This window comes from Cottoperca gobio, chromosome 23, assembly GCF_900634415.1.
Source record: "Cottoperca gobio chromosome 23, fCotGob3.1, whole genome shotgun sequence".
Lineage (NCBI taxonomy): Eukaryota > Metazoa > Chordata > Actinopteri > Perciformes > Bovichtidae > Cottoperca > Cottoperca gobio.
In genome coordinates, this window is record NC_041377.1 from 5193005 (window position 1) to 5218217 (window position 25213).

At 41.3% G+C, this 25213-nt stretch overlaps 1 protein-coding gene across 8 annotated transcripts in view; it reads left to right on the forward strand.

Annotated features, from left to right (window-relative positions):
• The window catches only part of chchd3a (coiled-coil-helix-coiled-coil-helix domain containing 3a), a 59165-nt gene extending 53150 nt beyond the window's left edge, over positions 1-6015 (forward strand). For 6 of the 8 annotated variants that reach the window (XM_029461700.1, XM_029461701.1, XM_029461706.1 and 3 more), the window contains 3 exons: positions 2121-2256; positions 2439-2470; positions 5360-6015. In XM_029461700.1, coding sequence (XP_029317560.1) covers positions 2121-2256; positions 2439-2470; positions 5360-5369 — 178 coding nt within the window. In that variant the 3' untranslated portion in view covers positions 5370-6015. The remainder of the gene's footprint in view (positions 1-2120; positions 2257-2438; positions 2471-5359) is intronic. The other 2 variants (XM_029461702.1, XM_029461704.1) reach the window with 1 other exon arrangement.
• Positions 6016-25213: the final 19198 nt, after the last annotated feature.

Below are 25213 nucleotides of genomic sequence, written 5' to 3' on the forward strand. Positions count from 1 at the left end.
AATTTCTCCCCAATGGATCCACAAATGCAGATCCTTCTCCACACACCCAACAGCGTAATGTTCCATTCTGCGCTCAAAGTGATAAGACCCTACTGTGGAATCAACTGAAATTTTAAATGGACGCCTCCACATTTAGCGAAATATGCTTCTTCACTTTCCTTGCCGAGACTGTCAAGTTGTTAGTTCAATGTATGAGAGCGTCTGCTAAATGACCTGTAATGTAATGTAAAAGAGTTAGAGGAGAAGATTAATGCCACTCTTATGTCTGTACAGTAAACATAAAAGTTACAACCACCAGCCTTTAAGATATGGCTATATTATATATGGCTCCATTACATCTTAAGCTCACTAATTAACACGTTGTATCTCAAAGAATCTGCTGTGCCCGGCAAAGAAATGGTCCTCCTTCCAGTCTGTGGCTAAGCTAAGCTAACTGTCCCTTGGATGTAGCTTCATACAGTATGTACCGCACTGACATGAGAGTGATATCGATCTTCTCATCCAACTCTAGGCAAGAAAGCCAATAAGTGTGTCTCCAAATTGACTATTTTTGCCCCTTGAAGTATTCCTCACTAGCTTTAGATAGAATGTGTGTTACCCTGTCTAGCCTCTGAGCACTGTTTTGGATAGGGAATGATGAAGTGTATTGATTGATCACACTACTGTTGAAGTTGTTGAGGGTATAGAGAGCACCTCTCATGTTGTCACAAATTGCCACTTACCTTGCATTTACAAGGATTGTTTTTCTGGCCTCCCTAGCAAACATGACCATGTGGTGATGCACAAATGTACACATTGTACACACTGCACCCGCTTCCTGCTGCATTGTACCCTGGGTAATGACCCATGCGACCAATCTCCTGCTTTGTATCCAACGGGAGGGTAATTTCTCACTCCAGGGGGCAAATCAAACATCTGATTCTGACTACAGGGGCTCTGCTTCAACCCCAATATTCCTTTGAGATCTCCGCAGTTGCTGACGGGCAAATTCTCTTTCACACCCATGCAAGCCGTTTAGTGAGGCAGATGGAGTGTCCTGAGCACTGGTGTGAACAAAACGATGACACCGCCATTAGCATAATAGCCCTAGCATGCACATGTGTCGTCATTATGGATTTTTATGGGGTGTGGGAAGAGACAGACAAAAGCCGTTAACATTGGGCGAGGCACCAGTGCTGGTGGTACATCCCACTATTTAGATTGGCTAAAGGATCCAACTCTTGCATATATCTAACATAAGAGTCCCATTTAAATGCACTGAAGTTTAGTGTAGCATCTACCATTAGGAGCGCTAGCATCTGGATCATACCAGCTAAGATGGCAGCACTAAAGCTGTGGCAGACCTCAAGGACAGACTTGGGCGTGCTAAGCTAGTGATGTGTGGCCTCTAACAGGACATATTAGCATTCACAACAACAACATCCTTGTGGATGCTAAAAGATTGAATTTGCCATTTAGACCACTCCAAGGTGACAGCTACACAGTCTGTAAATGGTTGACTCTTTCAGGCAGCCATTCTGAATCAATGGATGGATTTACTAGCAGCCAGTAGAGTGATCAATACTCTTTCCGTGAAGCCTTTTTCAAGCGCTTTTTAGCAGTAAGACATAAGAATAGGGACTAATTTAAAGGAGACTATACTTGGCTTGTTGGTCATTTCAAGCTCATCATCATTATCATCATCACATAGAATAAACCAATGCTCCTTTGTTGTTTTCTCTGCATTACACATTGATTTGCCAAGTTAGTTTATCTTCCATGCGGCCCCATATGTCGAACCTCCCTTTTCAAGGCATTGGGCTCTCTTAAGATAAATGACCATTGAAATGTTCATTTTCCAAACCAATAATATGTCCTCTTCTCTTGTTCTTGATTCCTCCAGCTCATACTCATTCTGTCAACCCCTCTGCGTAGCCCATCCTTACACATTTCCCACGTTTCCTTCATTTTCTGTCCACCTTTGACTCTCATTCACACATTTTTCTCTGTCCCTATGCTGTTATCCTTCTCCTTAACTCTTATCCCATCACACTTTTTCTCTTGCCCCACCCTGCCCTCAATTTTAACACCATATTTTCCCTGTTTTTCACACTGTTTCTCTCCCCTTCTCACCCCCGCAGGCGGTATGAGACGTATCCTGTCTGTGCAGACCTGCAGGGCCAGATCCTCGCATGCTACAAGGAGAACGTTGGAAAAACCCTTAACTGCTCCAACATCGCAGCGCTTTACCTACAGTGTGTCAACAACTCCAAACAGGTGCGCATTTACTGAACTAATGTGTGTTATCGTTTGTTATATCTCATGTAAACACCATTTGATACACTACAATCTTTTGCATATCGGTGTTATGTTTGTGCACGCCGAATGAGCATGTCATTGTGTGCAACTGTGTACGTATAACCTCCAAAGAAATAATGTTGTTTTTCCACTCTGAAAAGAATGTGCACGCACCCTCATGGACAGATGATATGTAAGTTGTAGCGCCTCCTAATCCTGTGGTGTAGCTTTCAGTTGAATCGATGTGTGTATCACAAAGCAGCCCCATGTGCGTGTTAGTTACAGCATACATCATTGGGCCCATAGATGTGTATGGTAGCCACATTCCCTTTTTAAATGTCTAAATTAATTAATGTAATACACACACAGATGCACACCAGCATCCATTTGCTGCCTCCTGGCTTTTAGACAGGAGAATATAATTTCCACTGGCGCCTGAATAAAGCTCACTCTAAATAGCCAGTTTAAACCTTGTGGTCTATTTCCATAATACCTGCTGACACAGGCGTTCCCCCGACTGTCTCTGTGTGTGTTTTAATGTAATAAGACCAAGGGAGTAGCTGTTGCTAGTTGGATACCATTGTCCTTTCTCCTTTCATTGCCAAGTGCAAATGTTTTTTCTCCCACGGTCACACACTGTATGGTAATAGTAATGTCACTCGGGTTGAGATAAACTTGATTCCTCCTCTCTCACTTTGCAAAATGTAACATCACTTGGCCACCAAAAAGGCTCAATTTACATTCATAGAGCTTTTCTATTAGATTTTTTCTTTTTACAATTGCATTGTTTTTTCCGGAAATGAGTAAATCTGAGTTTTGTGTCTATCGCTCACTCTCGTGGGCATTAGTATTAGATCTAAAAGTCAGATGCCAGCGCGATTTTTAAGCTATACATCATGTAAATTGCACCATGTTTTATTCATCGCGTGTTTGTGTGTGCGTGCGCGTTTTAAGACAGACTACCTGTAGTCTCGTCAAGATGCAGCAAGGATGCGTTCACAGTCCGGATGCTGTTATGATCGTGTAAATTGTTTTGGAAGCAAGCCCAAGACGCTATGTTAATCCGCTTGTGTTTATCACCCTGCGGCAATCACAGCACACTCCTGTTCGTCTGCGCTTATCTGTATAAGACTTGCTTTTAAAGTCATTAGGTGCAACAAAATAAATTAAAAAAAGAGAGAGAGAGAACCGTTCTGTGATCAGGATTGAAAGGAATAATATGCAGAAGTACAAAGCCGACAAAATAGTGGGGAAGGAATGAAGCAGGATTGATATGAGATGATGCAGCTTTGTGATTAGGATGTTTACACAGCTTTATCAGAACCGAGCAGGAAGCTGCACTGAGATCAAATGTCAAAGGACGTGATTTTGACCTCCTGGAGGTCAGAAGTTTCAAAGGTGCCCTCGAACCGCCGTCTCTCCTCTCCTCGCCTTTTCTGTCAAAGACACTTGATAGCGAAGGTCGTCCAGTTTTTCTTTCCCCTTCTTTGTCCTTTCCCCTTCAAATCTTAAGTTCTACTTAAAACTGTGGCACCGTGGGTATAGATGGAGATATCCAAGATTTCGCCGGGGATAAAAAACAAATCCCCCAAATCTCAGTTATACAATATTGACCCCTCAGCTGGAGTCAGCTGAGAGAGAGGCGTCGTCAGTCGCCGGCCTTTGTCACTGATGATTAGCGCTCTTATTGCCACAGTGGGTGATAACATTTAGACCCACTTTTGCTCTTTTGTGCCCTCTCTGCCCTGTCGCCATCCCTCCTTCACTCCCTCCATCCACTATCCCCTCATCCCTTGTCACATTTCTAATGCATTCAGCACTTAACAGGGCCAGATAGCAAACAGTGAGGAAGAGGCAGTCGAAGGACAGATAAAGTCTCTCTCTCTCTCTCTCCCTCTCGCTCTATGAATAAGAGTTTATCATGGAAGACGATCTCTCCATCCACTGCTTGTCTCCTCATTCCATATTCTCGCCGCATGACCGCCTCTTGCTCCGTTTCTTTTCCTTCTCCACTTCATTTTTTAGACTGACCCTTCCATCTCCCTTTTTTTTTGTACTCTCTCTCTCAAAGGACCAAGCGAGATCCCTGTTTGTGCTTTCGGAGGGTGTTATGTTTGCGAGGATCAAAAGGAAAAATGAGTTCGCTCATAGAGCTGCTCCAACGCCATCTTTAGTTTTGACGTTTCAATCGAAGCTGCTCTTAATAAAAACATATTTTAATGGTTTAATTCAAGGTAATTACTGAGATCACATTGATAATGCAGATAGAAACACAAACAGTTGGACACCCTAAGACCCCACCAGGTTAGAGAAATGTGAACAATAATTTATTACCCAGTCTTGTAAACAGGCATCACAGATACCGGGCTGCACAGAAGAGCATTTCAGAGGTGGGATTCCTATGAGATCACTGAGCTCAGAAAAGAAATCATATTATAGTTATCTGATGTTGCCGTGTCCCCAGATCTCAGCACTGTGGTACCGCAGATAACCAATAGAAATGATAAAAAAAATAAGGCCCGGGTTCTAATAAACTGGAATTATCCTTTTAAGTGATGTTTTCAAAGTCTGGATTTTTGCACTGGATTGAAGTGTTTGGCAGATATGAAACAATATTTTTTGGGGTCAATAGTGCACAAGATAAACTGAAATGAAATGTTACTGACATGGACTCAACCACAGCGCCTTTATTAAGTTGAGGTGAGGACGATTCTTTCTTACTTCCCTTCTATGTAATTCTCTTCCTCTTCCTCGTCCCTTGTTTCAGCTCTTTCTTTCTCTCTTCCCCCCTCCCCAGACAGTTTTCCAGTGGCATCAGCTGCAAGAGTCCAGTTCAAATGGTTATTGACAGGGAGTGTTGGAGATTTGTGGTTGCACTTATCGCTAACATGAAATCCACTGCCCTCGGGTCTTTTCTCTACTTCTCCACCCTCCACCCTTTTATTGCACTCAGGCCTTCTCCCGCTCTTGCCTCTCCTGTGGGACATAATATCTTTCTCTTCTGTTTGTTTCTCTATTTAAATGTATTTTTATTTGCCTCTCCGTCACTCTAATGGACTTTTCTTTCTGTTTTTGTCCGCAGAACAAGTTAAGAACTGGGGGTTAAGGAAGAGAGAGAGAGAGAGAAATAAAGCAATGAAGAGTTTATTGTGTGGGAATATAGATTATCGACCGACCGACCGACCAAACCGGAGTAGAGGAAGAGTCAGCCACAAGACACACACCCTCAAAACCCCGTGGAGAACCGAACCGGAGCAGAGGCTCTGAACACAGCACCATGATAGAGAAATAGACACGTTTCCCCCTCTCCTTCTCTTACTGTTAGTCTATCTCTCCTTTCAGTTCAGTATGTAAGGATGCAGTGTCTGCCATCTTGAAGGAAACAGCAGGGACTGAGCTCGGCCCGCTGAAAGGACAGTAAATATGAACCGGAACAATCACAAGAGAGCAAGCCACTTTCTGTCACAAACCACTTGGAGCCATTAACCTCTCACTTCAACACCGTTAGGAAATTTAAAGTCTATTTTAACTTACACAAGTCAGCCCTATTTTGTTGTCCATAACTCATTGTTTTCCTTCCCCTAATGCACCTCCCTGTACACATATGCACATGTACGCATCTGTTTCTCCTTTGTGTTACCTTAATAATGTAACAATCTGCGTGTTGAGCATTCATCCAGACCAACGCTTGTGACGATGTGTGATCAGAGGAAATAAAAAGACGAAACGATGCAGGAACTGTTGTTGAACTTTTCTCCATAAATATTCAGCAGGCTCTGTCGTGTGTGTGTGTGTGTGTGTGTGTGTGTGTGTGTGTGTGTGTGTGTGTGTGTGTGTGTGTGTGTGTGTGTGTGTGTGTGTGTGTGTGTGTGTGTGTGTGTGTGTGTGTGTGTGTGTGTGTGTGTGTGTGTGTGTGTGTGTGTGTGTGTGTGTGTGTGTGTGTTATGCTAATTACAACAAGCATTGTATATCTTTTGATGGATACGCGGCCCTCGTGTTGTCACGACGACATTTCACCAAATGGAGTGAATGAGCCCAAGAGAGGGGGGACTGAAGCGTGGGGGGAAATATTCGCCCCAGATGTTCTGCTTCGTAATCTATCTTTCTCTCTGTTTCTTTTTTTATGCAGCTCTGTTTTATGAGTCCTCGCTGCGCTCTCGCTTTTCAGTAAAAGAGGGGGGGATCTCTACCTCATCCTTATCCCCTCGTTGTCCCTCTTTCCTTTTACTTATGTACTTCTTTCTCAGTAGAGTGTTTCTTCTTTTCTGCTCTCCCAGGCTAATGTTGCCTTGGAGGAGACGGCTTCTCTACGCTGTCTGCACTCTGCTAGACTCTGGGTTGGGTTTAACTCGATAGACAGACACTGTGTGTGTGTGTGTGTGTGTGTGTGTGTGTGTGTGTGTGTGTGTGTGTGTGTGTGTGTGTGTTCATATTCTGTACTAAGGTTGAGTAGTAATGCAGTCAGCCACCCTTATTATGCAGTATCAGTGTGTGAGTGGACGTCGGAGTTGGTCTCTGTCTGGGTTTGATGAGGAGGCAGGTGATGGCAGAGGAGACGTTATCTTAATTCTGCATCAGAAGAAGAAAGTGTGTGTGTGTGGGTGTGTGTTTGTGTGTGTGATGGACAGAGCAAGAGAGAGAGAAAAGCTGTGTGTGTGCGTGCAAGCATGTGATTTGTTGTGACTAATCCCCCTCTGTCTGTCAGTCAGCTGTCCTTTCGCTTTTTGACTTTCGGAGTCTCGCAGGGGCAAGGGGTTGACTTCTATTATACAGAGTGTGTGTGTGTGTGTGTGTGTGTGTGTGTGTGTGTGTGTGTGTGTGTGTGTGTGTGTGTGTGTGTGTGTGTGTGTGTGTGTGTGTGTGTGCGTGCATTGGAGGGGTTTTCTAAAGGATGGAGATAATGGCCATTGCCGTTGATGGCAGGTGTTTCTCCACAGAGCAGAACAAGCCCCTTCCACACTTGTTTTTCCCCCTGTGCCTCCGACACAAGCTGCACGACTCCTCTATCTGACCCAGTACCTCCGAGCCAAGATAAGTGACTTAACGGTGTATTCTGTCTGTAATGAGATTATATGCGCTCTAATATTATTAAAGGATAATTACAGAATCATGAGATCCAAACACAGGGCTCACCTTTTCCTTTTTAAAGGCCTCCCCCACGACCTCAACAACCTTTTATAAAGAGGCAAATACGCCATCTCAACAATAACTTGTAGAAGAACAGTTGCTAGTGCTCTTGACTCATCTAAAAACGAAGTATTTTGCTTCTTTAGTGTGATGCGATTCCTGAGAAACATATTGGGGAAGGGCATAAAGCCATTCAAAATGAATGTAGTGCTACATTAGCTGGAATTCATAAACACTCCTCCCCGAAGACACTGTTCAAATCTTCCATTTATCAGGTGGTAGAAATGATGAGATTTAGATTTTTCTCTCTCAGTGCAACTTCCTCAAGTGTTGCTGAGGCGTCCTTGAGCAGTGAACTCCTAAATACTGAAGTGGAGCCGCACAGTGGCAACAGGCAGTGTTCCTGAAGGCCGCCGTCTGCGGGGTCGGGGCGATGGAGACGGTGGAGAGTGAAGAAAACGATGTTTGAAATAACAAGTATTTCATGCCGAGGTGATTGAAATGTGGCTTTTTTTTTTTTATTTGTTTTTTATAGAATGGATATCGGGTCATAAAAATAACTGCAAAACACAAATCCCATTTCAGGAAATCTATAAAAACAAACCTCATTGAAATGTTTTGAATTCAAGGCTGAGCGATCTGCTCTGTATTAAAAAATATTTTCTTTCCAATCAAAATGAGAAAATAATAAACTATTTCCACATCGAATAAGGAATTTTCTTTTTCCATGTAGTCCCACTTTTGTGTTTGAAATTGTACTCATTAACATAACACAATAACATAACACAATACAAACTTGCTGTTGCAGCACAAAAGGGAAAAACCGCTTGGTCAGGATTATTTTTAACACAAATCCTAAATATATTTAGCAGAGACAAACTCAACATTTGTCTCCAATGCTTGTTTTTTATAATAATAGGTTTTGTTATCTTGATTTTAATTGCTATATCTTTCGTACCTCAGGAAAATCTGTTATGTAGTCCAAAATTGTTTTTCCAAAGTATTCCTCTCTTGTTTTTCTCTTTCAGTTCGTCAGCACTATCATGACTCATTCATTTACCCACTACAAAGGCTGTTCCCTCCTTTTCATGATCCTCTGTGCTCAAGACAACGCTAAGAAGTCACAGACATGCCGAGTTTAGGAAGTAAATGGAGAACACGTTGTTGTTTTGCACCCGGTCCCAAGAGAAACTCGGCGGTGATGTAGCAGCATATGTTCGTATGCTTTTCTTCAAGTGTCCTGTACAATCTGTCTCCGTATGAAAATCACTCCCAGCAACACCACTTCCTGCATTGGACTGCATAAAACATCAAATCTTTTATATTTCAGTCCTATATGGCCTCTGTTCTCTAAAGGAAGCAGAATAAGAATACCAGATGCACTTAACTCTGCAATACAAAAGACAACATCCTTCAGCATGATGACTAATCACATTTGATTTAATGACCTTCTTCTCTGAAGAAGAAAAATAGCTTTTCCCTTGAAAGTTTTCCCCACACTCCCTCTCAGGCTCTTATCCGTCTGTGCAGTTCTTTGTGCCTTTTAGTGTCTCTCCACATAGTCAATCCCTATTCTTGTGTTTGCATTTACTCTGTTGTGTCCTTTTGTTCTGTCTCACTCTCCTGCTTTTCTTACTTTTTTTTCCCCACTTCTTTCTTTCTCTCACTCTCTAAGTCATCAAGGAATACTGAGTGAGGAATATGCCGGCAGCCTGAGGGGCGGATCTGTTGGCGGTGATTGGCTCTCCTTGCTTGCCAATGAGGTGTGAAGCGTCTGCCACGCTGCTGTAACTCTTCTCTGAGGGCCACCCTCGCATTCTTGCGCGTCCACACACACACACACACACACACACACATTTTCACACAATATGCTTCAAAATAGATACAAGCTCTTGACAAATGCATTCACCCACACACAATAAAAACACAACAGAAGACACTACGGGAATGTGGTTATGCTTAGGCAAGGACACCTCGTCTCGTTTGGACTTCAGAGTGAAGACATACACACACACACAAATGTTCTTGGTTGCCAGCGATGCCAGTGGGGCCTGCAGATGAGAGTCGACCGTCATACACTCCATTCTAGTAATGGGCAGGCAGATGGCAGGCTGCTCTGTAGCCTCTGCTTAGGCTGATGGCTCTATTCATCAGACTGCTCGCCCTCCCTGCAGCCCTGCACCGGGCTGCAATTTATAGAGCTCTCGCTCACTCGCACTCCCTTCTGCTATTCTCTCCTGCTCTTATTTATTTGTACTTTTTTGTTTAAGTCTTCACCTCTTCTTTTAGTCTGTGCTGGTGTCTGTCTGCTCGGCGCCATAAAAAGCTAGAGTTTCTGCTGCTGGGGGAGTGAGTTATTGGCTCGGTGTTAGAAAGTGCTACCTTCCCGTCTCTCTTTTTGGCAGGCTGAAGTTTTAGTCATGCAAATACTTCTTGGAGGCGAAGCTGCTTAGTGGCAGAGGAAGTCTCATTGGACTGAGACAAACTTTAGTGGTTATTGAGCCAAACCTAGTTTACTACAGTGTAAATTATCTACCTTCAAATCAAAAACAAGGACTTCCCTAAAGCAGTACGTGTATGCATACTGCTTTTATATCGGTTGGCTACATAAAGCTACAGTCAGCAGCTTGTTAGCTTAGCTAGCTTAGCATAAACACCGGAAACGGGTAAATCACCAAAACATGTCGTTTTTACACATTTTTGTACCGATTAAACAAGATATAACATGTTAGTTATAGTGAGTTATAGAGGGGCTTGGAGGCAAATTGTGACATAGAGCAATGCTAGCCTATGCTAACTGTTTCCAGTCTTTATGCTTAGCTAAGCTAACCGGCTTAGTATCTTTACTGGAGCAATATCTGAGTGATTTCAATCTTCTCATTTAACTTCTCACCGTTTAATTATTTATGAATATGTACGACTATGGTTGGAAAGTTAGCAGAACAAATCAGGTTTAGTGGATAGCCATGAACTAGTGTTGTTAGTGTTTGGATGAAAGAGCCCTAATACCCCAGCAACTAAATATGAACATATATTAATTAAAAAAAAGTTTAATTGCTTCTCCTTTCTTGCCAGAGGTTAGTTTGACCCTGCAACAGTTTAATTGGTAACGGTTATGAGGACAACAAGTACACCATGTTGAATTAGTGAAAAGTAAAATTAAATTAAAAATGATGTGAGAGAAAGAATGTAATAATGACATGGTTGATCTCTATCTTAAAAGGTGCGTGTGCGTGTGGTGTGGTGTGGTGTGCGTGTGTGTGTGTGTGTGGTGTGTGTGTGTGTGTGTGTGTGTGTGTGAGAGACAGAGGCAGTGAATGAGAGACTCTCAGTTTCCTTCCACAGATAAAGTGAGCGGTAATGAGGCCCTGAGCTGCTGCGCTGAGGAGACAGTAGGGCCTGCCAGGGGAGGAGGATGACCTTGTAGACCATGAACACCACACACACACACTGTTAATGTAAAAGTTCATTGGAAGCTGACATTTCCTTGTGTTTATTACCATACATGAGGTAAAATTGAAAAAAGTGCCGCTGTGATGGTAATGGAGTTTAATCTCAATGATCAGAAAAATAAAAACTCCATTAGAATGAAATACAATCAATTGACTTTCAGAGAGGTGTTGATTAAACATCCATTCTGAATTGTGAAGCCAGTGGTTTGTGATGGTTCTGTTCTGTTACCACAATTCATGTTTGTGGTCAGTTGAGGATATTTTCACTGCAAGAGGGGACATAACTTCTTAAAGGCACAACAAACGCTCTGCAGGAAAGTAGTTTTACTGTGTGAAGAGTGACATATTATAGGTTTAAAGGGTGTCTGTGCTCTTTAGAGTGACGATAACAAACCTTTTTCTTGCTCTTTTCTCGGCTGCACAACTAAAACAAATGGTTTGCTGGAAGTCGGAAAAAAAGACAAGATAGAAGTTGGTAATGAGTAAAAAAAACTCCATCACTAACAAGAAAAACTTTGTGTTCGTTTCTGATTGACACTTCATACGTGCACAGAGGAAGGTTTTTAATTTTACACTTTGGTCATTTTTTTTCTATTTTGATGCCTTTAAACGACAAAAAGGTAACTGAAGCCAGTAGTTGGAGCCTGGATTCTCCCGTTACAGCACCACAGTTAATAAATCATGTTTAAATGTATGATTTCCCCATGGAAATTGTGCCGCTGCACAGTGGTACCCATTCAGCTCATTGTATTGTATTACAGTATATTGCTAGTTTGTCCATGATGTGATAATGTCAAAGGACCTAATTTAATATTACTGTACTGAAGGACTGTCATGTGGTCACTATAGTACAATGGTAGTACACCACCATGCACCATGAAGGAACATAGTCATGCTTTAAGAAAATTCTGGTACATCATCACAAATAGTAAAAATATCATCGCGTTGACACACCTTTATCCAGCCCCCACGCTTCCTTCTCCGATGTTGATGAGTGTATCTCTCATATGCCGTATCACCCACATGGTATAGTGTTAATATAGTAGTGACCTAATGACCATGCAGTTTTGTTAATGATAAAATCCTGGTGCTTTTTGTAAAGAAAAACCAAATGACTAAAAGCTAGAAAAGCATTTTCACCTGTACAATAAGTTTCTATATATTCTTAATCAGCTGATACACACTGGTTTGCCTAACCAAGATGTCCAGACGCAATACGCTTCGAAGGTTAGATACTCCCTACGTGTTAGAGAGCCATATGACTATGCCACAAGCCAGTGGCTACTAAACCTGTTACATGGCCCCGCATAAGCCTATCCATCCGTGACCTGCAGAAGCCAGTTTAGACTAATCCCCGCAGCTGTAAAAAATGTTTTCTCATCCTTCAGAAGAGGATTTAAATTACTTTATACTTACAACTTGTGCTGTGGCTTGCCTGCGGTGTGGTGTGCAGCTGGTGTCTGAAGCATTTCGGTTGTTAATTTTGTCCACAAGCCCAATACACTTGGGTGACCGGGGCACACTCATATACAGTGTGTTCCCGTTGTATCATCTGAGAACGACACACACACTGACTGAAATGTTCTTTATAGTAGCATTTTTATATTCATGCGAGATGCTTTAGCACATAAACACATGCTGTTGAGGCCGACACATACGCACACACGTGCACCTGTTCACTCAATTGCAAATACAGACAGTAGTTGTACACAGAGACACACATAGTTATTTATTATTTATAATATGACTATAGCTCATGCACATGCACACTCTCACATTGTAAGCAAAGCGCCGGAGGGCAAACAGGAGATATTGCACATTAAAACACACACACGCACACACCAGAGCATGCTTTGCGTTTGAGACCATTGTCTCCAAATGGTTGTGTAAGGTGCCTCGAGGCATTCACAACACAGACACACTCGAACATGATTATGTCCATTTAGTGTCTTTGATTGGGTCAAATTGGGACGGGTGACATCATAGAGTCATCATCAGAAGTACACACACGGACAAATATCATTGTCTAACCCAGGGGGCACGAACACTTCATTGACGCTCTACATCTGCGTGACGTGGAGGATTGTGATGTGGCATTGAACTTTGCCGCTGTATTGATTGTTGTGTGTTTGTGTGTGTAGATACATGTGTGTCCATTAGTACGGATAGCATACATTTAAAAAAATTAATACAATTTTAACCGCCAATATTAGTCTACTCTATATCCAGAAGGAATTGTACATTGGGCCAGAACCTGCATGAAACGTAAGAGGGAATCAAAAGCTCTCTACAAAGATACTCCGCACAGAGTCTGGGGCCAAGATTTGATCTGTGAACCTTCATGCTGTGAGATGACAGGGCCAACCACTGAGCCCTGTGATGTCCACAAACTAACATCTGTTAATATGATGGAAAATAGGGCCTGAGCACACTGTGCAAGGCAATTTGGCAGACAGTTAGAGGTGTGACATTTACCCCAGCTGCATCATACTTGACTGGGTCTTCGGGTCCCCTTATCTCCTAAGACTAAACATAACCCCTGTCTTTACACATCCGTGTTGCTATATGGAGATCACACTTACAGATAAGTGTGGATGGGAATTGATTCCTGTGTAGCGTAATTAGTCAGTGTTTCCCCTACCATTGTGTCACCCCCTCCCCCCCCCCCCCCCCCCCCCCCCCACAGGTGCTCTCTTATTAAATAAACTAAACGCTTATGTTATTTATCAAATTTATGTGCACGTTTCAGTGTGTACTGTCTACTTTGCGCATTCATATTCTCTCCTCCGCTCTGTTTTGGGAAGGGCAGGGCTTCACACACACACACACACACACACACACACACACACACACACACACACACACATGCGCACACACCTACAGTCGCACAGTCAGCACCCCCCCCCCCCCCCAAAGCAGTAAACCTAGGGGAAACACTTAGTTATTCACATTGATTCTTTTTTTCCATATATTTTTGTATTTTCCTTTATCTTCTGAAGAAATTGATTAATAGCACCACTGTTTGTTTCAACCTTTGCCTTCTTTCCCTACTTATTTCCATCATAATGATGAATAACGTTCAACATTTTGTCATATATTTTACTGTTTGCTTTACAGTAGGTTTCAGGGAATAGTCTATTCAAAAACAATATGATGAAATAGCAACTACCCACATCCCTTATACTGATGATCTTTGGGTGGAAACTTGTTTATGTACCTGGAGACCATTCAGATCAATTTCCTAATTTGGGTTTTCTCCATTATTTACATTTGTTCCACCATTATTGCAAAACAGAAGCAGAAACACCAGACCCCGCCAGGCCCCACACTCCGACAGCTTCCCCATCAGGCCCTGCTGAGTTGCTCTTCAGTGGAGTGTTGACTAATCAAAGGCCTTTTCACAGGGCCAAGACTGATGGCTTAATTAGGACTGCTCATGTTAATCACACTTAAATATTTATAAGGAGGAATTATTTTGTTTAGCCTTAACCTTTCTCCGCAGCTCATTAACATGGTTATTATTGCTACCGGCGTTGTGCTGTTGCTCTTAGACATGGCCGCGACACTCACCCCGGGGCCGCTATCGATTGTGATGGGGCCGTGTTAACGCTGTGTGTGGATGACATTGGCTTATCAGTATTTGGAGGTGTTTAACCCTGTGTGTGTGTGTGTGTGTGTGTGTGTGTGTGTGTGTGTGTGTGTGTGTGTGTGTGTGTGTGTGTGTGTGTGTGTGTGTGTGTGTGTTTAAGTGGCAGTGGAGGTAATAGAAGCAGGTTCATAAACACTAAAGGGTGTTTCTCAGATTGTGTCAGCTCAGCACTTTGACCGAATATCATGGTCAAAATGGAATTGTTATTTGTAACACACACACACACACACACACACACACACACACACACACACAGAGCTGACCATCCTTTTAAGACTTCAATTGTTTCTTACTCATTCTCACAGAGAGCCCGAGGCAAAAGGCTTCATGACTATATAGGATGCACCGTGGATAGCGCAGCACTTGTGAGTTAATCGTTGAGGATAACAGCTTCTCCTTGTAACCAGAGGTGCAACAGTACTATCTGTAGCCTCAGTATCAACACAGCTACAGCTCCATATTACTCGTGTTCAGCATCAGCAAATTCATTTGTCTGTTTAAGATACCAGAACCTTATACTAATGACACGTGCTATGGGCTAATTAACAGCTTCTGCTCTGAGGTACAATTATTGTGCTGTGGCGTTTTAATGAAAACCATTAATCAGTCAATGTTATTCTCTCTATGTAATATTTTATTTTTTTATTCTTCTTAAATCAGCCCCTCAGCTTACCAAACTTTTTCTAACCAGCACACTGCCCAAGGTATTCCACTGTTTCTTTTTTATCAGATCTAATTATTTCATTTGGATAGGAATAGTCTCTTGTGTGCTATGACTATGAATGCATTCTTCTACAATATTACGTTGATATTCATTTGCTGCAAAATGTAGCAAACTCTGGCTCACATGGTGGTGGCAACTTGAATAACAAAAAATGTTTAAAATATATTAGAATTTGTACATAATCCCTGTACCTCCACGTTGTTGAAAAATAATACAAATTGTGTAACGCTCAAATTCACACGACACAAATGAATAACGCAGACATTAATATACAGTAAGTACAGAATATTTTCAGTCATTTTACTTTGCCTTGAGACATCTATACAGTCAATGTTTTAGATGGAGAACTAAAGCCACTATTCATGCCCTTGCCAAAGCCACCAGACTCCATTGGAAAACAGGAATTTGACCTTGCAGAAAACGAAGGTTGCCTCGATCAGTTAGTTAGTTTGTGTTATTTTGTGACTTTGATGATATATATATATCTCATATATTTCTCGTGTGAAGACACACATACATCATTGCAAAGCCAGCCCTGTCACAATGTGCACATTTTCTGGCTTTCCAGGTAGCATGAACGCACCTGTGACAGAGAGATGAAAGCGTACAGTAGGTGTGTGACTGTGAAAAACAAGGAGAGGCTGACATCACAATGCAGGGTTTTGAATAAGCATGCTTCCATTAGGAATATATTTTATGCAAGTAGGGAAAAAAGTATTCCACATCCAGACTCGTCCCATTGAACAAACAGGGCATAGAATTTGTGCATGTTTTGTTTGTGCGTGTGAGAGATTCATAATAGTTAAATATCCGAGTTTGAGTGTGAGAGAGAAAGAGAGAAAAAGACAAGAGTTAGACTTATTGAATAACCATGCAACCAGACTGAAAGCAGCCACTCTGTCTCTCAGCTTTGTAATCACTAAATGCCGTTTGGGAAGTGACCGTAAGCACTTCACACCACCTACGTGCTTCACAATCAGGCCGATGAATAAAAGATTTGAGTTTTAAGTGCCTACATTTGAAATTTAAAATAAGTGTGGGACAAAAAAAATGACCAAATAGAGTTTTTGGCGACTACTGCCGCCCTTCCTCATACTTCATACCACTTGTGGAGGTGGAATTGAAAAGTTGCCGTCAGTGTATTGCTCACTGTCTCTGTCTTTAAGAAGGAGACAGGGGAGCAGGTGCAAAAGTATATTCAATCTCAAGTTGTCTTTTTGATGTTTTAGTCATTGCTTCAGAGGTCTGTGCCGAACTGTTTTCTTCTCTTCCTTTTTTCAATCTCACAACCGCCCTCTCCGGCAGGATTTCTAACTATTACAGCCTGATCCCACAGAGATTGTGATCACTCCTGGCCGCTGCACTGTTTTCTGCTTCCCGCAGAGAACATAACACACATGTAGCCCCTTTTTTTTTTTTTTTATCTAAAGAAATGCAAAGACGGTGCTGTTTAATAAGCCACTTTTTGAAGATGTGAACAGGAAATATTAAAAGCCTTTAAAAGCAAGAAAAGAAACAACCTCAGGGCTGAAAGTGGGAAAGAACATTATGCATCTTGTTCTGTTTTTCTGATTAACATTTATTTCCTTTCACAAAGCAACGGATACAAAAACAGATGCAGCTATGTCAGACTTTATATCAAAAGTGATGGTTTCATTGTTTGCAGATCAAATTATATTTATTTTATCGACTACACAACCTGTTTATAAAGAGGAAGACTGCCAGAAGGTCGGCAAGAGAAACAAATAAATACAGACAACAAATAAAGGCCGGCATGCTAACTAAGAATAATGTATATTTCCATCACTTTAGTTTAATAAATTCAACAATATAATCATCCTATTTTCAACATTTTGTTGTTCTGGATTACTCATTATAAGTGTGATTGTCCTGTCTCAGTCACAGTGGGTGTATATGTGTTCCTGTCCCCCCAACTGTATTGCAGTAATGTAAGTGGCACAAGATGACAGTAGCTATATTTGAAGTAGCATAAAGGAACCGGGTTACTGAATTTTCACACGTTTCCTGTAAATGGCCCAATAAAAGTTTTAAATTTAAGAAATTAATGGATTCTGTTCACTGAAAATGCTACAGGGCTTTTAATTTGAAACATATACAGGAAGTGTTAACAGGAGCAGAGCAGAAAAGAAGGAAGCTTCAAATTTAGAAATTAGAAATAAAGAGCCTGTGTCCAATATAACCCTGCTTCAGATATAAGCCTGTGCAGTTGAGGTAAATAAAGGCCTCGGGCACTATATTTCTCTGAAGTTCCTACCAGGATTTAATTTGTGGCACTGTAGAAAAGCCTTTGAGACACACACTTTATGTTGGGAAATTAAATGTACAGACAGACAATATAATGTCGTTTCATTACCACAGGATGCTTGTGTGTGCAGTCGACCATGTGCTACAAGTGTTTAACACTAACATGCAGGTAAATGCACATTTTCACCAACAGACACACGGCGTAATAGGCCCCTAGGCCTCTGTCTTTTCCAATGAAAGAAAGAATGAAAGTAGTCAGTCTTAAATAGTATTATCTCCTTATTTAGCTTTTTTTCCACGAGCAATGGAGTGTGGCGTTGCTGTGGCCAGCAGCTGGGCAGGTGTTGAATAGGGCACCTCTTCATCCCTAATAACCACAACAGGGGATATACACACACACACACACACACACACACACACACACACACACACACACACACACACAGAGAGATACACAACCATGCCAAAACAGCAGGTGGCTTCCACTAACAGAGTCACTGGTCTTATTCAATGTTCTGTCAACACTGGAACTCAGCTGTGGATGTATAACACAGGGACTCACATGAGATGCATTTCAATGCTCCTTATTTATCTATAACTCTATATTTCTTTTGCAGGAATTAGACACAGAAGAGTATGTGAAGAAGAGAGGTACAGAAGAGACGGTAAGTTTGATCACAGGCCAGTGGATTAAATGCCGCTCGATTTCTGGCAACCTCAATCCCTCCTCTCTTGTCTCCCATTTTGTTCTTTCATTTCCCTTCTACCCTCAACCACTTTAGATATGTGTTCTCTCTTTTATCGTGTCCATGTGGGCAAGATGAACATTTCCTAAAGCAGTAGCTACCTGTGAAGGTACACAAAGGTAAAAAGACTTAGATGTATGGCTCCAACATCTAAGCGGCCGACCCCTGAAGCTCCTCGTATAGGCTGTGTGTGTGTGTGTGTGTGTGTGGCTGCAGTTTGTAGTATGTTTCTGCCTCACTGAAACTCTCTAGCCGAGACCGGCGACATTATAGGCCACAGAGAGATTGTGTGTGCATCTCCTATCTGTCTGTGAAGGCAACGTTTCCACAAGGGATTGGGATGTCCACCTCATTTTTCAAAATCTGTGAACTACAACACTTTAAAAGTAAAAGTGAACATTCATTTCAGGTCGCACATGCTTCATGCATGTCCTGCACACCCTTACCTTCCACTTCACTACATGACACACTACTCCCTGCATTCTCACTAAACGTTGCCAAAGGTCGTAAGTCGTAAGGTACAGTATATATTGTCAAATATGAAGATTCCTGGGATGTTAAAAAAAAGTATTTGATTTATATAGAGGTGACAGTGTCATTTTAATATCCTCTTGAATTAAACATTAATCAAATCTATGGCAGCAAAGGACAGCGTTCTTGTGAATAATTGTTTAAACTATATTTCAGTCGTGTAATCTTTGTCTTCCCGTATTTTGCTTAAAGATGTAAATACCTGATTTAAAAGGATTAATAAAACATTTTAGAGATATAGTTAGATGACTCTAATGTCTGTACAGTAAATGTGAAGCTACAGACAAGAGCAGTTAGCTTAGTTTAGCATAGAGACTGCAAACATGGGGAAACAGCTAGCCCGGCTCTCTCTGAAGGTAACAAAACCTGCCGTCCGGCACCCCGACAGCTCACTCAATAACAGGTTATACGTCGTGTGTTTAATCCATCTCAAAACGGAGATATAACAATGACACATTGTGGTTTTATTGGGCCGATAAATATCTTTGCCAGGTGCAGTAACTTCCTGGAGTCTCCGCTGGTCTCATGGTACCTCAAAAAAACTTCAGGACGTTACTGCGGCCAAGAAAATAGTCCCTTCGGAAACTAAAACTGCTCCCTCGTCCGTGCATGAGTTACAATCGTGAATCACATTCATTGTTTGTTTGAAATGATTGAGTCTTTATGTGATAACTTGTTTTTATTTGTGTGTGCTTGCAAGATAAAAATGAATGTTTTTGCAAATGTGTGGACTATTGTGTTTTTTGTATTTTATTTTTGTTGTAGCTGTTTATGTTTTTACTCTTATGCGTGTGTCTGTGCGTAAAAACCGCATTTGTGTGGGTCTGCATGGTTCTGTGCGTGTCCAAGCAGCAGATTCAATGTTTTAGCTAGTGACATGGAAGGGCTTGAAAGGAAGCGGAGGATGGAGCAACAGAGGAAGAGAGAGAGGGCGAAGGTAAGAGAGATGAGAAAGATTAGGGATTGATTATCGATTGCTGTGGAGTTGTCCAGAGCCTGAGGAAAGATTGAGCAGCATAACCTATTTTCCTTTTGTTTGAGTTTTTTTTTTTACTGAGAGGAAGATTGGTGAAGAAATTGAGTCGCACAAAAGATTTGTGTCATTTCTCCTTCATTTGCCCTCTCTCTAGTTTTGTTAAGATCTCATTTTCTTCTCTGTGTTTAGAAATATTGAATTTCGATCAAAGGTAAGACAATAGAAAATAACACGAGGCAGAAAGGAGAGTGAAAGTACAGAAAGGAAGAATGGATAGAAAAAAGGGAAAAGCCCCACATGCACATAAACAGTATTTACTTTATTACTAAGCAGAGTAAATCAGCATGAAGAAAAGACCTTCCAGTTTCCAATTTGCAAATCAAACAAGCGCTCATTAAAACCTCATTGTCCCCAGTCGTCTCAGAAATCATTTCCACAAATTCCATTTCATGGAAACACACACATTTCACCCCAAGAGTAACCAAACGTAATCCTATGCTTCATTTCCATTCAAATAACTTAAATCCAAGGCATTCTTATCAATGATCACAGTGAACATATTCCACAGATTTCCCCGTCCATCAGCATTTATCAGCGTGAGCATGTGTTTGCTTCTTTTTACATGCGTGCATATGTCAATAGAAGTCCTACACTCAATTATTCCATTAAGGAGACAGTGCACAGTTGCACGGAGGGACTAAATCAACAGCCTCTCACACACACAAGCTGCTTTAAACACTGCACAGCCAATATCCAGTTAAGGGTGTGTGTGTGTGTGTGTGTGTGTGTGTGTGTGTGTGTGTGTGTGTGTGTGTGTGTGCGCGTGTGTGTGTGTGTGTGTGTGTGCGCGTGCGTGCGTGCGTGCGTGCGTGCGTGCGTCTGAACAATGGGTGTTCCTATTCTTTGGTTGAATTTGCCCCTTTTCCAGAGGCTTGTCTCTTTGAGCAGTGGGGAACATAAATCCATGTCAGCCTTTGTAAGTTTTGTGTGTGTGTGTGTGTGTATGTCTCGGTCAGTGTGACTGTGTGTCTGTACTTTTGGGTGTGTGAGAGAATGTGAGTGAGAGGCAAAAAAAACAGTCCATGGTTTCTATAACTGTGATTTGGATGTGTATGTCTCTCCTACACACACAGACAACATGCACACCAGACACACACATACACACACACACACAAACACACACACACACACTGTTTCCTGCGTGTGACTGGCATGCTGAGTGCAGACTGCAGCACAGTGTCCTGCTCTCCTTATTCTTCTACGGAAGGGCTACACACTTAATGAGTTGTCCTGGGACTTGAGGCTTTGTAACACACACTCATGAGTGCACACACACAAATACACACACATTGTTGTACTTCTATACTTGTATGGACTCTCAGTGACATAATAAATTCCCTTTGGCCTCAAATCTGAACCTTATATCTCAACATCTCAACTATATGCCAGAACTCCAATCATTTTCCTAACTAAATTCTAACCTCAACACTAAAGTCTAAACCCCCAAAGAGTCCCTAGCTGAAGGTCACACACACACACACACACACACACACACACACACACACACACACACACACACACACACACACACACACACACATATCCCCTCTTTCCAAAAATAGGTCTAAAGCTCAAAATGGTCCTCGGGTGACATTGAGTGCACTGCAGCTGCCTTTATTATTAAAATCTTTTTCTTTCTTTTTTTTTCATGTAAGTAGAAAAGAGTTCATCTGTGATTCAAGTCAATTTTCACAGAAATCTGACAATAAACTGAATCCAATTCAATGTGTGTCACAGTTGAAGTCCAATTGGCATCTTTTGAATGAGTTCCCATCCTATCAAATGAGTGTCAATGTAACTCACTTGAAAAAGAGCTCTACCTCAGGCCAATATGTCAAGCTGAAGCACCTTCGAGCAAATATACTCAATCTTACCAGCTCCAGCTGTGCTGCTCTGGAGGTTAACCTGACCGCTGACCTTTCTAGATGGGAACAAGACAAAAGACACACTCCCCACAATAAGATAAAAAAAAAAAAAACACTGTGTGAGTGGACACACACACACTGTTGGGACTGTTATTGACAAAACAGACTGTCTCGCTCTCTCTCAAAACAAGCATTGACGTTAACGTTACTCTCTTTTGCTCTTCCAACTTTATTTGTCAGGACAGTGCCTTGGCAAAGGGGTGACATCATAGCGACATCACATCGTCCCATAGACATCATCTTCACCCCTAACCTCAAATATACTTAAGACTCAAGCACACTAATAATCAAAAGGGAAAAATACAGTAAAACCCTAAAGAAAAAATATAGAGAATACATATTCTTGCCCTTTCTGCCTCTGTTTTACCCACACACATACGCACAAACACACATACATACACACAAGTATCCTGATATATAGCTATTGTAAGCCTGGCTGACGTTTCCAGAAGCAGTGATAAACAGCAGTTATCCTCAGTGTGTGAAACTGTCCCCTAAATGTCACCTTGTGGAAATGCTGCACAGACCTTGGCTGCTGTATGCCAACACACACACACACACACACACACACACACACACACACACACACACACACACACACACACACACACACACACACACACACACAGAAAGTGCTGTATAGGGTTAATAATATGTGATGTAAGAAATACATGGAAGATCACAAAACGCACCAGCTCCCTGCCCCTTCATAAATGCTTTATAGTCTTTCTTTTTTCTTTATATCACATCCAGTGTTTAATCTTGTTGCTTTAAAACGCAGCTACACTTTTTGAATCGCTCGCTCTGCTTGTCAAACACACATAACATCAAGATTTTAATGTTTAATGTAGAGTAAACGAGAACTTTAGATCATGGAATAATAATCCCGCACCACTATTTCTTGAATTTAGGGTCAATTGATACAGAAGCATGTGTCCTTTCAAATACACATAATACAACAAAATTATATTTTACGTATAATAAAGACACTGATACAAAGAATGAAAGTAGTAACTTAACAAATGGATGGATGGGGGAGGGGGGTAAACTGTTCTTACCAAATAGCAAATTAAGGCTCTCTTTAGGCTGATTTATTATTTTCTTTTTTATACGTATTTCAAATGTTAAATGATTTAGTTACATCAAGTAAAATACCAACAACCAGTAGACAGGAATGTACAGATCCCAGCTTTGGCACTATGTAAATATGTATATACAATATGTGTGAGGAAGAGAGTGAGGATGGAAATTAGAGAGAGCTCGCTCACACCATCTCTCCTCTTTCAATCAATAACCCTGTGATTCTAATAGACATTGATTGCATCTGAATCCCAGATCCCAAGTCACAAATGTGATTATAAAATGGCCAGTCTTGACACTTTATTGAAAACAATGAGGCTGGAAAGAGAAACGTGAGGAGGGAGGGAGTGGGAGTGACTGGCTGGGAAAGATGGATTAATCTTCTGCTTGTCACCTTGCCGAAGTCTTCTCCTTCATCCACTTCTTCTGTGCTTGTGTGCATGTGTGTGTTTATGTGGCAGCACATGTGCACATTCCTTGAAAGATGGTGAGACTGGTGTGTTTACTTTCGAGTGTTGAACGACTGAAATAGCTGTAGAGTTACGAATACGGTATTTACATGGCAGCAATCCTACATGGTGTTTGTCATAAATTATCATTATTGTTATTCTGGAATATAACAGAACAACATAAATTAACTCATGTGCTGTTTAAAAGTCAATATAAATTACGTTTATATTCTACGACTTTGTTTTCTCAATTACATTCTGTTGAGAAATGCAATCACTGTCTGGATTATGTTCACAGGGAAGGCGCTACAGTTCTGTTGCTACAGTGAGGTGTTTGGGGTGAATGGTGGCCGTACTGTACCACTGTAAGTGCAGCACAGGTTCACTTCCTGATCCCTGTCTATGGTTAGGTCAAGGTAACAGAAGCACTTTGATTAAGGTTAGGAAAACATTAATTACAAACTGTGGTTTTAATAAACATCTACCAGAGCAGTTACTTTATTCATCCAGCTAGAAGTTATACCTTAACACTTCTAAATATATGTAATTTTAACTTAAAATAACACTAATCTAAAAAAACCGTAACCCTCACATAATGGCTGATAGCTTTACTTTGGGGTCTTTTATTCCTCTGCTCTGTGGACTCGAGTGGGAGGTGGCTTAATGGTTGCTCAGTGTTCAGAGGACACAATGGAGCACTCATTTTAGTTCAGGGGCCACATAAAGACCAATTTGAACTCAAGTGGGCCAGACCAGTAAAATCACAGCATAATAACCTGTAAATAACGACAACTCCAAATCTTTTCCTTCGTTTTAATGCAAAAAAAGTACATTCTGAAAACATTCAAATTTAATGAACTATCTTTTTTACAAAACATTATGAACAACCTGAAATTTCTTAAGAAAAAAAGGTGCAATTTCAACAATATTATGCCTCAGTTGATCATTTACACATGTGCATTACAACTTACAGATCACAGTGTATCTACAAAGGCACAAAACATTTCGTCGCAGGTATCTGGAACATTATTTTACTTTATGATCAAAACAACTAATTTTTACACTTTGCAAAGTCATCCCGCGGGCCGGATTGGACCCTCTGGCGGGCCGGTCTTGGCCCCACGGGCCGCATGTTTGACACCCTGTTCTAGAGGTTACCTTGTTTTACCACACTAACAACAATGTTTACATGAATTTACCAACAACTACAGCTCTGCATTGCAGGGGATATCCTGTATGTGTGACTGCTTTCCTTTGTACATTGATGACATTTCAATTGAGTACCAAGGATTTGTACGCGTGTCATTGTGTTTGTATGCCTGTCTCTGTAGGTGTATCAAATATGTGCCGATATTTTTCAATGAATGCTGTGCCAGTATCATCAGATGTCTATGACTAGACTACTGTGTGGTTTGGATGGTTCTGGCAGGTATTTCATAGCACTTTACATAATTCCTTCTGCAATGAAAACTGTGATGAAGCTATTTTCTAACCCTTTATTTGTGACTCAACTGTAGACTGAAATATCAGTATCACCTTTTATTGTGGCACATTATCTCTACCTGGATGTAAAATTGCTTTTAAAAAAGCTCAGCTTCTATGTCACAATATATTAATTTGCTTCTAATCTATTGACCAAAGGTTTACAACAACAGTTTGTTCCTGCTGCAATGTCAATGTGGAACGATCAGAATGGATTTTTATCTTGACCTTATTATAGACACAGAAGCTTGTACATATACAATATACTATTTCTTGCATTTATTTATTTATTTTATCGTGGAAACGTCACAAGCAAAGTGGGATTATAAAGTATTACTACAGCAACTGTACAAAAGATTCAATGAGGGATTATCAAAGGCAGGGTAGATCCAGGGCGAACGCATTAAAAGGGATCTCTTCAGCGACTGTGACTGCACATGCAAACAACAAACGCTGCATCTTGGGCATCC